Source organism: Thunnus thynnus, chromosome 21 (genome assembly GCF_963924715.1).
Source record: "Thunnus thynnus chromosome 21, fThuThy2.1, whole genome shotgun sequence".
In the NCBI taxonomy this organism is placed as follows: Eukaryota; Metazoa; Chordata; class Actinopteri; order Scombriformes; family Scombridae; genus Thunnus; species Thunnus thynnus.
The window spans coordinates 14,975,279-14,990,216 of NC_089537.1; the positions used below are offsets into that span (position 1 = coordinate 14,975,279).

Sequence of the window (14,938 nt, forward strand, 5' to 3'; positions counted from 1 at the left end):
TTTTCTCCAGTTGTCACTGCACCAGCGTACAACATAGTTGTTCATTTCTAGAGCAATGTGTTTCCATGTATGTTTTTTTATTCAAGTTCTGGTAGTTAAAGTTACGGAATAGAGAATAGGGAAGCCGTTGAAGACAATGATCAGCTTTTTCTTTTCTTTGTTTGAAGTACTTTTATGTGCTTGAGTGAAGAAAACAACTGCTTCTAGAAGTACTAGAATTGCATTAATGCAGAAACCAGTGCAGCATGCATGTTAATTCCATTGCATTGTAAAGTCTCTTGACCTCAAAAAGTTCACCCAAAGTTGCTCACAAAGTTATTTACTGTCTATACATCAGCTTTATTGCTCTGGTTATAATGCTCTAAAGCTCTACAGACTTTGCACAGCCAAAGGTTTTTTTGCTGTCATGTGAAAGTACATGAAGTTTCCTTTTAATAGAGGTTTTATCATTATACTTTGTTTACTTTCCTCCCAATATCATTTATTCTCACCATGTGTAAGAATCAGCACCTTTACAGAGCAGCTGCTCCCATGGTCTCATGAAGATGTCCATTTATCTTTGCCTTCACAGTTATTTTCCCCTCTGTTTTTTAATAACTTTCCTTTCATGGCCTGATGGTAGTCTTTGTGCGGTTCAAACACATCTCATTGTTCCAAGTTGTACAGTATACAAAGCTTTTTCAGACTGCCAAATTATAGCCCTCGCTTTTTTTGCAATAAACGCAAAAAAGCTGTGAGTCATTACAGAATATGCCAACACATATATGCATATGCAAGCATACACATACGCACAAACAGTGTGTGAGTGAAGAGAAACATCTCGTTAAACCTATTATCATTCTCTTTTGTGAGGCATTGTGCTCCATGTAATGTAGTGTAATCCCTGGTTGTTGAGAATGTGCAGTGCCAGGCTGCCATGGCTCCTCTTCAGCCAGGCTGGGAGGACTACAAACACATTAAATATACCCCTGTGAATCACAACAACACAACATTCACACTCTGCTAAAGCGAACCTTATCCTTTTGGACATACACAAACATACATTTAGAGCTGTGGGCTGAGTCTTAAGCCCCTTTCACATATGCAGTCTATCCCTGAAATGTTCAGAAACATTTCTTACATAGGATCATGTGTGAATGGGAGCAGGTATCGATATTCAGGGAAATCTATACCGCCAGTTTCCCACTTCAAGACCTAGTAACATTTCAGGGAAAATGCCAGTACGGCTGCACCTAAAGGGTTACGTTAGAAACCAATCACAAGATTCCACTGATGATGTATTTGAATCCGCAACTTATTTGCGGTTGCCTTGCCAATACTTTCGCAGGTGAGTTGTCTTGCAACTTGTTGAATATGAAATACTTTACAAGAACATCAGTACTGGACAAAAACAGCTCCTCGCCCGCCAAAATAACAAGAGACGTCTTCTGCCACGTACATGTACATCTGGCCTTGCCCCATTTTCTTCTTCTGTTGAGTTTTATGGCAGTTGGCATCCATAAGTGTTTCATGGCTACCATCTGCTGGACTGTCCCTTGCCCCATCTATTCTGGCATTGCCATGGCATATGTGAAAAGGTGTAAGATGGAAATGGTCCTGAATGTAGCTGCATGTGTGAATAGTGAAAATCACTAGCGGTGCCTGATGTTTCTGATTTAGATAAGAAGATTGATACCACTCTTATGTCTGTATGCTAAGTATGAAGCTGCAGCCAGTAGCCAGTTAGCTTAGCTTAACATAAAGAGTATTAGAAACAGGGGGAAACAGCTAGCCTAGCTTGGTCCAAAGGTAACAAAATCCACCAACCAATATCTTTAAAGCTCACCACATAACACATTAAAACCACAAACTGTTGTCTTTATACAAGTTTGTATAGCCTATAGTAGCAAATAAGATATAACGTGTTCATTTGTGAGCTTTAGAAGGGTAGGCGGACAGAGGTTGACTAGCTGTTTCCCCGTTTCCAGTTTTTATGCTAAACTTTGCTAACTGTCTCCTAGCTGCAAGAGCAAGCTAATGCTGTAAAAGAAAACTGTGACTAAACAGTTAGTCATATTACAAAAAAATTAATCAACAACAATTTTGATTATTGACCGATTTTTGGCAGCCATGGACCAGCCCTAACTGTGGTTGTCCGTGAGTGAGTGACTGAGTGATTAAAGAAGTTACACCATTGGTCAGCTGGTTGTGTTGGAGTTTCCCCATTGGCCATTGCTCTTTTAAAATGAATTGGTGCAAGATGATGGAAGTGAAGGACAGCAGTGTGACGCAGAGTGACTGTGTTTCTTGCTCTGAGCTCTGACGCTCTCAGCTTCAGAAGAGTAGGCTAAACTCCTGTTTAAACAGACACATACCAGCATCTGTACCGTCTCCTCCTTTACTGTACAAGGTGATTGACCCCTCAGCATTTGGATTTTATAACTGAACTAATAGCCTATTATGCAAACTGTTTATTTCTCTTACGTCTTCACATCACAAATGATGAACAACAGCATTAAAACATGAGTCTTGCAGGTAAAACATGCAATTCATGTAGCCTGGGGCGGCTGCTTTGCAGGTGTGCTTGATTTGACTGTAACTTCGGTAACTGGGCAGAGATGAGCCTCCTGAATTTGTACCCAAAATGCTGTCAAAACTTTAATTTACAATTTCCACCACAGCCTCCATGATCATCGACCGCGAAAGAGACAGAAAAAAAGCACATAGAGGCATGAGGGAGAGCAGACAGTCAAAGCACCCCAAATAACCATCACTCTGACAAAACACTCAATGCAGAGTGAAAAATGAGAGACACCTGCAGAGTGAAACAGATGAAAGAGCAGGGGGAGTTAATAGGTTACTAGAATAGTTATAATTAGAATTAAAATAAATTCTCTTTCAAATCAAACATCCCAAGATATGAGTGGAAAGTATTGTTATTGCAACTGCATTTATAACCTCTTTTTATTTTTTTTGACTGAAATGTAGCTTAACCATGTAATGTGATGCTACTTCAGTACACTTTAACAATAAATATTACTGGGACCACTACAGAAAATTGCAGATGGACATTTAATACCCAAGAATTCACATTATAGACACAACCGCTGACTATCGCTGTAACAAATTTGCCACAGTTTCACACATTGACCATACATAGTCCAGCCATAAAATAGGTTTTGACCTGGTTTCATTTAAGTCATTTATCAAGCATAAAATGGCAAACACTTTCTGGTTCCAGCTTCTCAAATGTGAGGAATTTGCTTTTCTCTGTTTTGTATCTTTGTAAATTGAATAGTTTGATCTTTTGGACTGTTTCATGGGACAAGCAATTTGACAACATTACCTTGGGCTCTGAGTCATTGAAATGGGTATTTTTCACAATTTTCTGACATTTTAGAAATTAGACAATTAACTGAAAAAAACAATAATTTCACAAATCAAAGGTCTTTGGCATTTCTTCTTGCTTGAGGTCCGAAAACTTAAATGAGATTTTTTATTAGGGTAAAGGTTATAGGAAATAAACAGCAGAACATGTTGCTGTCCTTCAGTAGCCTGTGTCACTGGACCTTTAACTACTCTATTGAGGCTGTTAGGCTCATTGAAACAGCTCCAAAACTAAAAAAAAACAGGACTTAAACAATACAGAGCACAAAGAGTGGTTATGAACTATCATGGGAAGCCAAGGTCAAGTTTTGTCTGAGTGTGTTCCAGTGACAGCGTTTCTTTCTCTCTGTGTGATTGTGGCCTGACTGTGGAAGGGTGTGCCTCACATGGGTTTGACCCCACTGGGGATGGTGGCTTTCTGACTTGGCACAACACTTGGCTGACAGAACTGCTACTGTGGTGCAAGGATGCTATAGTCTAAAGACCGCTCTCTGTTTTGTATGGTGGTTTTAGAAATAAAGGGTTTCAGAAAAAAAGTACACTGTACAGTTCTGCGGCAATGGCCCAAATGTTTACTCAAAAGGTACACTTGCCATGCTTTCACGAAAAAAGGTCTCAATATAGCGTCAGTAGAGGTCCAGTGTAAATGTATGTAATTTATAGAATTATTCAAGGATGAATGTCGAAAGACTTCATCCCCATTTCCAGAGAAGGATATATTTTGGCGAAGGTCTAGTGACATTTGTAGTGTTACTGTAGTTCCAAGCCCCAGAGATATACTGTATTAATAAAGGGTTACATTTAACAAGTGTTCCTGGGTGTAGGCTTGACGGCTTTTAAAGGTTATAAACTGTGGTGTAAACAATGCCTTCACAGGCCAAGCAGAGGGCCATGTCTCTGAGGAGAACCGGCAGACTTGTTTTACAGCCACAGACCAAGTTCAGCTTTTATCATCCCTGAACGGCTAACACATCGTTAGAGGGAGGGGAGTGAAAGCAGGAAAATAAACAAATAGCCTCATAGCATTCATAAACGCAATAAGCTACAACTGATATCAGAGATCTTTTAATTGGTCATTTGGGGATGATTCTTTTAAATTTAATACCCAAGGTCTTTGGACTTAAATTCCAAAATATAAACTTGACTCTATTCATGTCCAAGGTCAGCTATGTTCAAGTCATGTTTTATTTTATTGGAGGAAAGGCTACCAATGGAATGATGAAGGGCCTGTTCATATTTTTGGATCTGTATGTCTTTCATTTGCCTCTCTGCAATAAAAATCCCACATGTCATTCCCTACATATATATTTTCTTTTTTTTTTAATTGGCCTGAAGAGATTTGGTCATCTTGTTAAAAGGCTGTCTCTTTTCCTGCACTCAAAGAATCAAACGACTCCACTCCTAAATACATATTAGATTTAAATATTTTATTGCACACTTGTTTGTGGTTTCATGGTGGTTTGTTTTGCCTGATTCACTCACTGCCCGCAAGGGCCACAGCACAGCCATGATAATTTGAGTCTGAGGACTTTTAACTGTAAAATGTGCTTGTTTTTCTTTCTAGAAATAACATAATAGGAAGAAACCCCGGAGCACAGAGCCGCGCGCAAAGGTTTTAACTGACCTTGCCTTTTGCTTTAGATTTTCTCAAACTGAGCAGGTGTTTGCTGTTTTGACTGCTCAGCCAAATCGTTTCCTCACATCAACTTGACCAAATAGTTGCAATTCTTCTGCTGCCCATTACCACAGAGCTGCATTTAGAGTGAATTGGCTCTTCATTTGTATGAGCGCCTGCTGCCACACTCTATTTACACCACTCACAGAAAAACCATTCATGTTTGAGAATTGGTTCCACATGTTGCCATTGTTGCTAGCCTGGCAGTACTGTAGAGCGTTAACTTTGAGCGCTGGCAGACTGAAGACTGGCGTGGCCTCTGATGCTGGGCGTAAATATTTATATATCCTGTCATTTTGCCTTTGTGTCAACTGCTCCGTGTCAGAGCGAGGAATAACAAACGGGATGTGAGTGATGGGGTGTTCTATTTTGAGGAGGAGGGAGACAGGGGTTAAGGGGATAAGATGGGACCCCATGGGAGGGGAGGGGGGAGGTTTATATATGTGTATGTGTATGTGTGGGTTCGTTGGCTTTGTGTTGGCTTGGAGCCCTGGCTGCTTTCTGAATTTTCGTCCTAATCCGTGTGTGTGATTCTGCATGTGTGTGTGATTACTCCTTCGTCTCATCAGAAGCCAATCCCCTGATTCAGTCAGCTGCTGTACGAGCATGGCTGTGATGTGATTACATTATCACATGCATTTAAAGCACATCTGATATGAACCCATGTAACAGGCAAAGCAGACCTGAAATCGAGGAAGTGAGATGGGGGGGCGGATGTTCTTACAGAGGGTTTTTTTATAGACATTTATTAGCTAGGGGTTGTCCTACTGTTTCCTTTGCAACTGAGCTAACGATAAGGTTGATTTGTTGGCTCTATATGGGATCATAAAACACTCCCTAGGGTGCCCCTAAAATTAGCTATTACAATCCCCCAAAAAACAAATAAATATCACATCAAATGGCTGTGATTAGTCTCTGTAGCGAAGCTAACTTAGTGTCCTGCAGTGCTGTTTTTAAAAATTTGTCCAAATGTGCCAGATGTTTGCATCTCTGCATCCCTGTTGTAAACCCAAACTGTGATCTGCTAAACCCCATGAATTTGACTTTGGGAAGCTCTGTATATTTAGCTCCACAGCCTTAGGAGAGACCATCCATGCTGCTTATGAATGTTTATGAATGGTCCTTGGCCTCATCACATAGGGCCATAAATCCTGTGAGTGCTGTTGTGTTCAATTAGAACCTTTTGCTCCCTTTGCACACTCCAACAAATACCCTCTCTTTTCTCTTTCTGTCTCACACATGCAGACCAACACATGCACGCACGCACACTCCATCACCCTGTTAGCAAGCCTTCCCTGGTGAGTCAGGGAGATTTATGGGTAGAAGCTGGGTTCGTCAAGCACCGTCTTCCCCCGGGGGGTGTCACAGCTACATTTGTATGCCAGGAATCCTCTCGATGGCATAAAAAACAAGCCCAATACAGCCAAAGGCCTGGCACAGCCAAAACTTTTTGTCTACCCCCAGAATAAGCAGAGCAGCAGTCATTAAGTGAAATGAAATCTTTGCGGTGAAGTTGGTTGTGGTCTCCCAGACATTAATTTCAGCACAGCTAATGAAAATGTATTAGTGCTTTGAAACCTGAAGTCAGATGCACTGTGTTTTTTCTTTTTTTGCAGTTTTCTTGTACTCATCACTGAAGACTTGAAAGAGAACAAGGGGAAAATGTCTTGAGATGACATTGTTTTGTTTGGAGAGCCAGAGTTTGGTCCCCCTACGTGAGCTGGAAAAGGCAGATGTTCTTCGGAAAACACGTTTTCTTGCTGTGTTTGTCTTCATTTTGAATCACTCAGAAATCCCACGTTTGTCACCGAAACGACTTGCTTTTGATGCAGTCAAGGGAGAGCGTGCTTTCATTTGAAATGCTGTCTGACAGGTGTGCCTGAAGAAGCAGATAATGTGTTTCGAGGAGGATATTCAAGCTGTCCTCTCCCTCTGTTCCGGCCCTGATGGAAAGCTCCCTGGTAAATTAAAAACGTCCCTTTGAAATTTTTAGTCTGCAAATAGCTCACAAATGCAGTGATGAATGACTTAAAATCACTGTAGCAACCGTTGCTAAAAACTCAGCCTTGCTGGAGTTCAGGCGTCTTCAAAAATATTCTTGCATGTTCTAAGTTCTAGCTATGTGAAGGAAATGTCCCATTTATGGTAATGGCTTATTGAAGCGTAATTTGACTTGCGTATACAGTAGTACTGGGTAAGTTATTATGACTACAGATCAAGCATGTGTTGAGCAATGGAGAGCATATACACCGCCATAATGACTGATTGACCACCCTCGACTAAACCTATCGGGTAACCAGACGGTAGACAGGCTGTCCTCATAGCTTGGCAACCAGCCGGGGCCTTTGATTCGATTGGTCAGGGGTTAATGGGTTGGGCGCCATGAGAACAGGCATGTTGTGGTGTCTGTCTGGGATATCGCTCTCCCGCTTTCTTTATGTGTGTGTGTGTGTCTAACTGTTCACCATACAAGACAAGGTCAGTTTCCATAACAAGTCTCATTGGCCTTGCATGATCCTTGCACAATATACATTTCCAGGAAACCAATCAATCAACAGTAGTTTTTAAGGGTACATAGACATCAAAGGACTTCCCACTGAGCCACAGGACATCTAAATTTCAGTATTTTGTACACACATGATCTCATGTCTCACTTTGTTTTGGGGATTTTAAGACAAGATGACATAATGTACGAGAACTTTGATCCGTGCAAAATGTTCTTTTGAATGAGTGACCTTAACCGAGGCTCTAAACCTTTTTGTTCTTCATTCAATCTCCTCTTCATTTCACTCAGTAAGGGGGCCCATTTCTATGTGGTGTCAAGTAAGAAGTAGCCTGACAGTTTTATTAAGGAATTGTGACAAAATATGTTAAACTTTGTAGCAAACTATGGTAAATGCTCCTCTTGCTGCCTTCATAGCAGAGAAATATAACTACGTGCAATGCAATTATGCACACTTAATTTGTACATCCTACGCAGAGGGAAATGAAATTTGTTCTAAAAAAAGGGGGCTTTATAACATATTGAGACACCCTCTATTCTTAGTTTACTGTAAAAGTGACATGGAGACATGTTTTTTTTTCACTTAAAAGTAGAAAACGGGACAATACTCCATTACAGGTAAAAGTCCCACACTGAAAATATTACTTAAATAAAAGAACATAGGTACTATCAGCTAAAAGTGTCAAATGAAATATACTTAGTTACATTCCACCACCTGTGCTCCTGCTCAGATTACTGTCCATGGGGAGCTATCTGCTCTGGCGTGATTTGTTTTGTCCAGAGGCTGCTGGTTCTTAACCGTGAACTGAACCTTTACTGATCTGAAATAACATTATGTTAAGCTGTGATAAAGATTCAGAATATCACTGGTTTTCATGGTTGGTACACAGACATCCAGCAAAGCAAATATTTAGGAGTTATCGCGGCTTTGCTGATGTGTAGCAACACCTGTTTGCACCTACTAATAATTTTTAGCACTACTGCCCTATACATAGAGGCCAACATTTTAAATATAGTCTGACACACCTCGAATGCTTTCCTTCCTTATCTTCAGTGTCTGTGTAGTGTTTGTATTTTGTGTGTTTTTAAGGTATCTTGTTGCTTATGTTTTATTGTTTTTTCTTTTATTATATCTTGTACTATTTTTATGGTCTCATTTCTTTAACAGTTTTACTCTTGTGAAGCACTTTGTGACCTTGGTCTGTGAAAGGTGCTATATTAAATAAACTTTACTTACTGTACTTACTTGATTCCAGTTTCCACTGTCCAGGCATATACACAGCTATATTCTTAGTGAACATGCCTTTGTTTGATTTGTAAATGTAACTTCTTGGAAACTTCTAAACTTATTGCAATGCAAAATTTAAATTTGACTGCCTTTATATTTACACTTCAAATGCAAAGCAACATCAGTAAATATAAAAGAGCAAATACGTCTTCCCCTAAATTAATAAAAATCTAAACAAAGGCAGTAGTGGAAAGATCTACAGACTTGCTGTTATTATAAGTCTGGTCTTTAAGAGCCACTCTCTGAGTGTCTTAAGAAAAGTTACAGCGACCCTCTGAACGCAGCCAATTCATCAGCACAGCTGTCATGTGCTGTCTTAAATTCTCTACTCTCATTGGTTCACTGTCTTTGTGTCCTGTGGTGTTGTTGGCAGAGATGGAGCCGTGGATCTTCAGGTTCAAGGCAGAGGGCACGGTGGATTACTCACAGCTGACCTTTGACCCGGGCCAAAACGAACTAATCGTCGGGGCCAGGTAACCTATATCTGACTTTGTCTTCTCTTATTCTCTGTCTCTTTCTGTCCCTGTCTCCCATCCGTTCTCCTTCTTTTGTTGTCTGCTCTTTTATTGTCTTTCTTTCCCTGCTTTTTCAGTGTTTGTGGGTGCATTGCATGAGTAATGATCAGTTTCTCTATAGATGTCTTCAAAAACCAAAGAGAAATGGCTGTGGAAATTGTTTCCAAGTCAGTTGTCTTTCTCAAGCCCAGCTGCATGTGTGTGTGTGTGTGTGTGTGTGCGTGTGTGTGTGTGTGAAGGGAATGCTCTCATTTAGTAAGCACAAAAAATTGTGCTTTTAACAGTGTGTATTTCTCTGTGTTCATGGGAATTTGTGTGTTCTTTAATGTGTTGTGTGGGATGGGTGTATACACTCGCTGCTAGAGTCTCTGGCTGATTCCAAATGAACTGTGCTCTGCACTTCTCTTAACCGTTCAGTTGTCAATAGAACGAAACATGGTAACACTATATGGTACACAAAATTGCACGTAGTTACAGCCCGAAAAGTACTTACATATTAGTTCCTAATGGAAGATTATATAGTAGATAATGATGGGTTACTAGAGACCAGACTGGGAGATCCTATATTAATTAGGTAATGATAAGTTCATGAATATCTGTGAATTGATTCTGACTTTATTCTCAGAATTCTGAGAATATGTGTATATGTATATATATTTACACTTACCGGCCACTTTATTAGGAATACCTGTGCAATCTATTGCAATCCAATACAACAGCTCTGCCATAAATTCTACTTTTACGAAGGTTATACATTTTCAGTTTTTGTTGACATTGTTAGAAAGGTGATAATTCTACTATATGTTTATTATTGAGGTTGTGGTGGGTGGTGGTGTTGTACTGGAGTGCATTATATTGAAAAATGTTCCTAATATTTTGCCCCCCTCATGTATGTTAATGGAGTGGACAAAATATTAGGAATACCATTCAATATAATGTAGAATGTAGATTTTATGGCAGAGCTGTTGTATTGGATCGCATTAGATTGCACAGGTGTACCTAATGAAGTAGGTGGTGAGTGTATATAAATGTATATGTATATATATATATATATATATATATATAATGGTTTTGCTGGCCATTTTTTATTTTTAGCTATCATTCAGCCAATTCTATCAACGCTTGGTATTTGGAGCACTCAAAAAATCAAATAAGAAATTTAGTTCAGTTCTTGGTGCCAACTTGACGGCTCTCAAGTGTCTAACTGTGAAAGGCGATGTGGCTGGATGAATGGCTGCAGGCTAGGTTAGAAGTATGAGTGATAATGGAAGGAAAGAGGGATCGATGTAAATATCAATACAGTAAAACGGGGGGCCACAGCCACGCTGAGACCTGGCTGACCCACTCTTCAGGAGATTGATAGATCTCTGTGAAAGTCTTTGTATGTGTGTGAAAATGTCTGTGTGTACGTAGAGAGGTGTGCAGATACATTTAAAGAGTGTAACTCCATCTACTTTATGGAAAAAAAACAATGCCTGCTCTTTAAAAAATTATTGCTGGGATGAAAGAAATGAGAATTATGTGTTATTGTTAAAGTTATTGCAAGAGAACAGGATTTTTTTTTTAGAAAAGAAAAAAAACATATTAATCAGACATACTGATTTTTATGCTAAAATCTTTCAGTTAAATTTCTGAAAAAGTTGTTTTTGCTGGAAAATTCCATTAAACTTACCAGATTTTCAAAGGAAAAAAAACCAACAAAATGTGGATAATACAGACATCTCAAAGGGAAAAGAAATTACAATAAATAATGCTTTTAGTCTTAATTGTCAGATCTCATATGGTCTCATTCTGGTAATGGTTCATAATGGTTTTAGAAGACAGCCTGAGACATCGTTAGTCAATATACAAAATATTTCTCTTGAGAGGGCATTCATTAGAACTGAATGTTTCTTGAAAAGTTGAAAATGCCAATGAAAGTATTTTGTCTCTGCCTTGCAAATTTAAAAAGCTTCGAGCAAGGACAGGCACTTATTAGAGCGTGGTTTCACCAGCAGGCTTTGATTTTCTTTCAGTGTCTCTCACACTCTTACTCTCCTGCTCCCTGTGTCACAAACACATAAAACTCCAGGAGATAATAGCATAAAGTATTTTGTTTTATCAAGTCTTTTTTTTTAACCTCCCAATTACTGTTTGAAGAAACCTAGATTCTGTCAGTTGCTGCAGTGGTTGAATAAAACCATTCACAATGAGTACCCTGACTAAGGTTAATTTTAATTTCTAAGTGGGGAAAACTTTAGAAGCGTCAGATGCAGCAGTTATAAGTATGTCGACATCCCCTAAACTGTTTTTCACCTCCCAACTTTTCTATTTAAGCAGTTTAAGTCTGTATGCACCACTTTTGGAAGTGGAAATTCCTTTGTACTGGTGGTACTACGGATAGGAGGGGGTGAAGATGAAAGGACTAGAGAGAGAACATAGATAAATACTGTACAGAGCTTTGGCCTTTGAGCTGGGATGCTGTAACATCCACACATTTTTGTGCCTGGTTTATTCAGTTTCACAGAAAATAGCTCCATCACCTCACATGCTTCCATCTTTTCCTTTCAGAAATCACCTCTTTAGACTCAACCTGGAAGACCTGACACTGATCCAGGTGAGTGCTAATTCTCTCTAACTCCGTCTTTTTGTGACACTCCCACAGTCTGACTCGCACATTTTCCTGAGTGAATATGTTCTCTATGGAGGAAGTTCCATCTGTTCATACCACTCTTACAGTCACGCTGGCACAGGCATCCAGAGCACTGCCTGCCTCCGACAAACACCGTGCTAGTCGTAGCACGCTGCCAGCTCCCACAACTTAAAGCTGTTACAGTAAAATGGTTTAGCATTTCACATGTCACAACAACTTCCCATCCGGTGGAGTGACAGTGGGTTTGGTCGTCAATGCCGTGGGTTGATACACAGAGGGAGGGAAAGAGAGTTGGTATAAAGTCTAGTCAGTGTTAATACCTTTCATGTTGAAATCCAATTTGAAACTGAAAATGGCATATACTCTGCAGCTGTATTTCATTGTTACTCTTCTACTTTTTCTAGGGTATTAACACCGTGTGCAATTTTTTTATATTATGCTACCGTTTTAGCTAAACTCTTCTGCTCTTTTCAGGGTAGTAAGGTCAAAAATTTAACATCCACAGAGAGAATCATTAGAATTACTAAACAGAGATTAAAGAATGCTAACTTCAGGGCTAACGCTTTGCTTTCTGCCTCTGGTGACTTGTAAAATTTGCACAAAACATCCATAAATAGAATAAATGCTCAAGGTAGCAATTATGCTTTTTTTTCAATCTGTCTTTCTTCCCCCTTCTCCCACATGTTGTCATTCACATTTTCTTCTGTACCCTCTCAGTTTTCTTTCCTTTTTCACAATTGTTTGAGACCACATGCCCACCCCTGCAGGGCTAAGCATTTTGTGACCTACTGAGCTACCATACAAACACTGACACACATTTCTAGGTGGTAGCAGCAAGGCTTCTTTGATGGTTAGACAGCTCTTGATGTTTGCCATTTACACCCTGGAAAACCAGGGGAGAGGATGAGGAGGGAGAGAAAGAGAAACAGGGGAGTGACAAAGGCTAGATGGAGCAAAGGGAGAATGGAGAGAGTGGCGTTATATATTCGCCTGGAAAGGAAAATGAGAAAAATGGTCAGACGAAATAAGAAGACTGAATTTTTTGGATAGGAAGGAGTGGAGGGTGGCGCACACAAATGAATCAGGGAGCAGTGAGACAGCACACAGACAGAGGGAAGAAAGCAGAGCAACCCCCCATGGAGAGAGATGAGGATTCATGCGAGGCCGGTCTTTTGTGGCCGCTCACTGGGACACAGATGCTTTTTTTTAAAGATGCTCTGTGCCATCTGTGCACCCAATCATCCCCTCTTCTTTATTTCATCCTGCGCTCGGCTGGCCCTGCAGAATCAGTGAGGAGATTCCACTGACCCAATCAACCCCTCATCTCCAAGACATCTTCTCTTGAGAGAATAAGACCTGATAATCCCTGCCAAGGCTTGGGGCCAATTTAAGATGACCTGTGCAATGTCCCTGCTTTGCATTTGACTGGACCAGGGCTATAGTGTCAAGGGGAAGGCTAAGTTCAATGGCAGGAGTTTGAGGAGCACAAGTGCTATTCTTCCATTCACCTCCTTCTGAAATCTTTTCCTTTCCTTCCTTCTTTTTCATCCCAGCATAAAACAGGAGATTAATTGCACAGAGATTTGGTTGCCTCTATGTCTGAGTTTACATGTATTTGTCATTCTTATTGTTGTTGGATATGAAAGACTATAATGAATTTCCCCTTTGGCACCATTGCTCCACTCACATTACATGCATTGCTGATTGATCAAATAGATTTACAAGGGAATATGGTGCTGAAAGTGCCAGAGTGAACAAAGAAAGTTTGAGCACAAATAGTCGTTAGTTGTTCAGTGTGTTTTATGTCGGTTGCACGGATGTTCAAAAGAGTTGCATGAGATTTTTTTTTTTTCATGCAGAAGGAAAACAAGCTAAAAGCTACACCTACGCTTGTCTCTGTGATTTCACCCCATCCCCATGTATCAGCCCTGTCAGATAATGCCCAATGGCAGTGATTTGTTCTTGCATGGCTGGCAGCACTGAGAGGGAGGCTATGTATGCTTTGACAAAGCACAAGGCTTAGCGCCAGTGTAATACAAACAGTCTATAATATGTTAAAGAGGTGGATATAATTACCATATGATCAATGACAGCCTGATCTCATCTTGCATGTACATGATGAAAGCAGTAAAAAAGAGCCACCCAGGTCTTTTGCCACATGGAGGAAAAATTAATCCCTTCCACCTTTCCTGCCCTTGGCTGCAGTAGGAGTTGTTTTCAAGCATTCTGCGAGGCAGAAAATGAACTCTGAATACCTGGTAGTCATACCATTATATTATGGAGGGTTTAGAGAGTAGTGACACTTAGGGTGGTAGCTAAACACTGCTGGTCTAACCCGCTCTATAGCACATATCGAGTTGAGACTCTGAGATCGATTGAGCATGAGCCCAGCAACCATAATCTCCTCAGTAAATGCCCTCCTTGCTTGGAGGTAATAAAAAAATAGAAAAAAAGCCAGGAACATCAGAAAGTGGAGAGAAAGGGGACCTTTGTAAAAATAAAAAAAAGTGATGATGCTAGTGATGATCTGAGAACTTTTTATGCTTTCATTGCCCCTATGTCTTCTGAGGCCGCCCCTTGGATTTGGTCTTCGGTAATTCCTGGGAGTAGAAGGGGTTCAGTCACTTAGGAGAGATATAAAGGTTTGTCTGAGGGACTGTTTACAAGACAGGGGGACACTTACAGAATCATAAACAGTATAAGTAGAAAATCTTCCACATTACATGAACTTGTGCATGTACTCAAACTGAGAGGCAATCGGAGGTTGAAGTGGAAAAAGTCGGGCATTCAAACATGAGTCAGCCCTCCCTATGGCCTTGATTGGAGTTAATATCTGGTACTTAAAGTTTTTTTTTTCTGCAGTGTCTCAACAGCCTGAAGAGGCCTCCCTCTCCCTGTCAACCTCTACTCTCATCCTCACTGATCTGGAAAACATTGTCAAGAGCAAAAGGTCAATACG

At 40.2% G+C, this 14,938-nt stretch overlaps 1 protein-coding gene across 1 annotated transcript in view; it reads left to right on the top strand.

The window, feature by feature from the left end:
- Positions 1–14,938, top strand: part of sema5a (sema domain, seven thrombospondin repeats (type 1 and type 1-like), transmembrane domain (TM) and short cytoplasmic domain, (semaphorin) 5A) — a 123,483-nt gene that overhangs the window by 35,587 nt on the left and 72,958 nt on the right. Inside the window, exons 3-4 of the mRNA XM_067578039.1 lie at positions 9,206–9,305; positions 11,898–11,943. Coding sequence (XP_067434140.1) covers positions 9,206–9,305; positions 11,898–11,943 — 146 coding nt within the window. The remainder of the gene's footprint in view (positions 1–9,205; positions 9,306–11,897; positions 11,944–14,938) is intronic.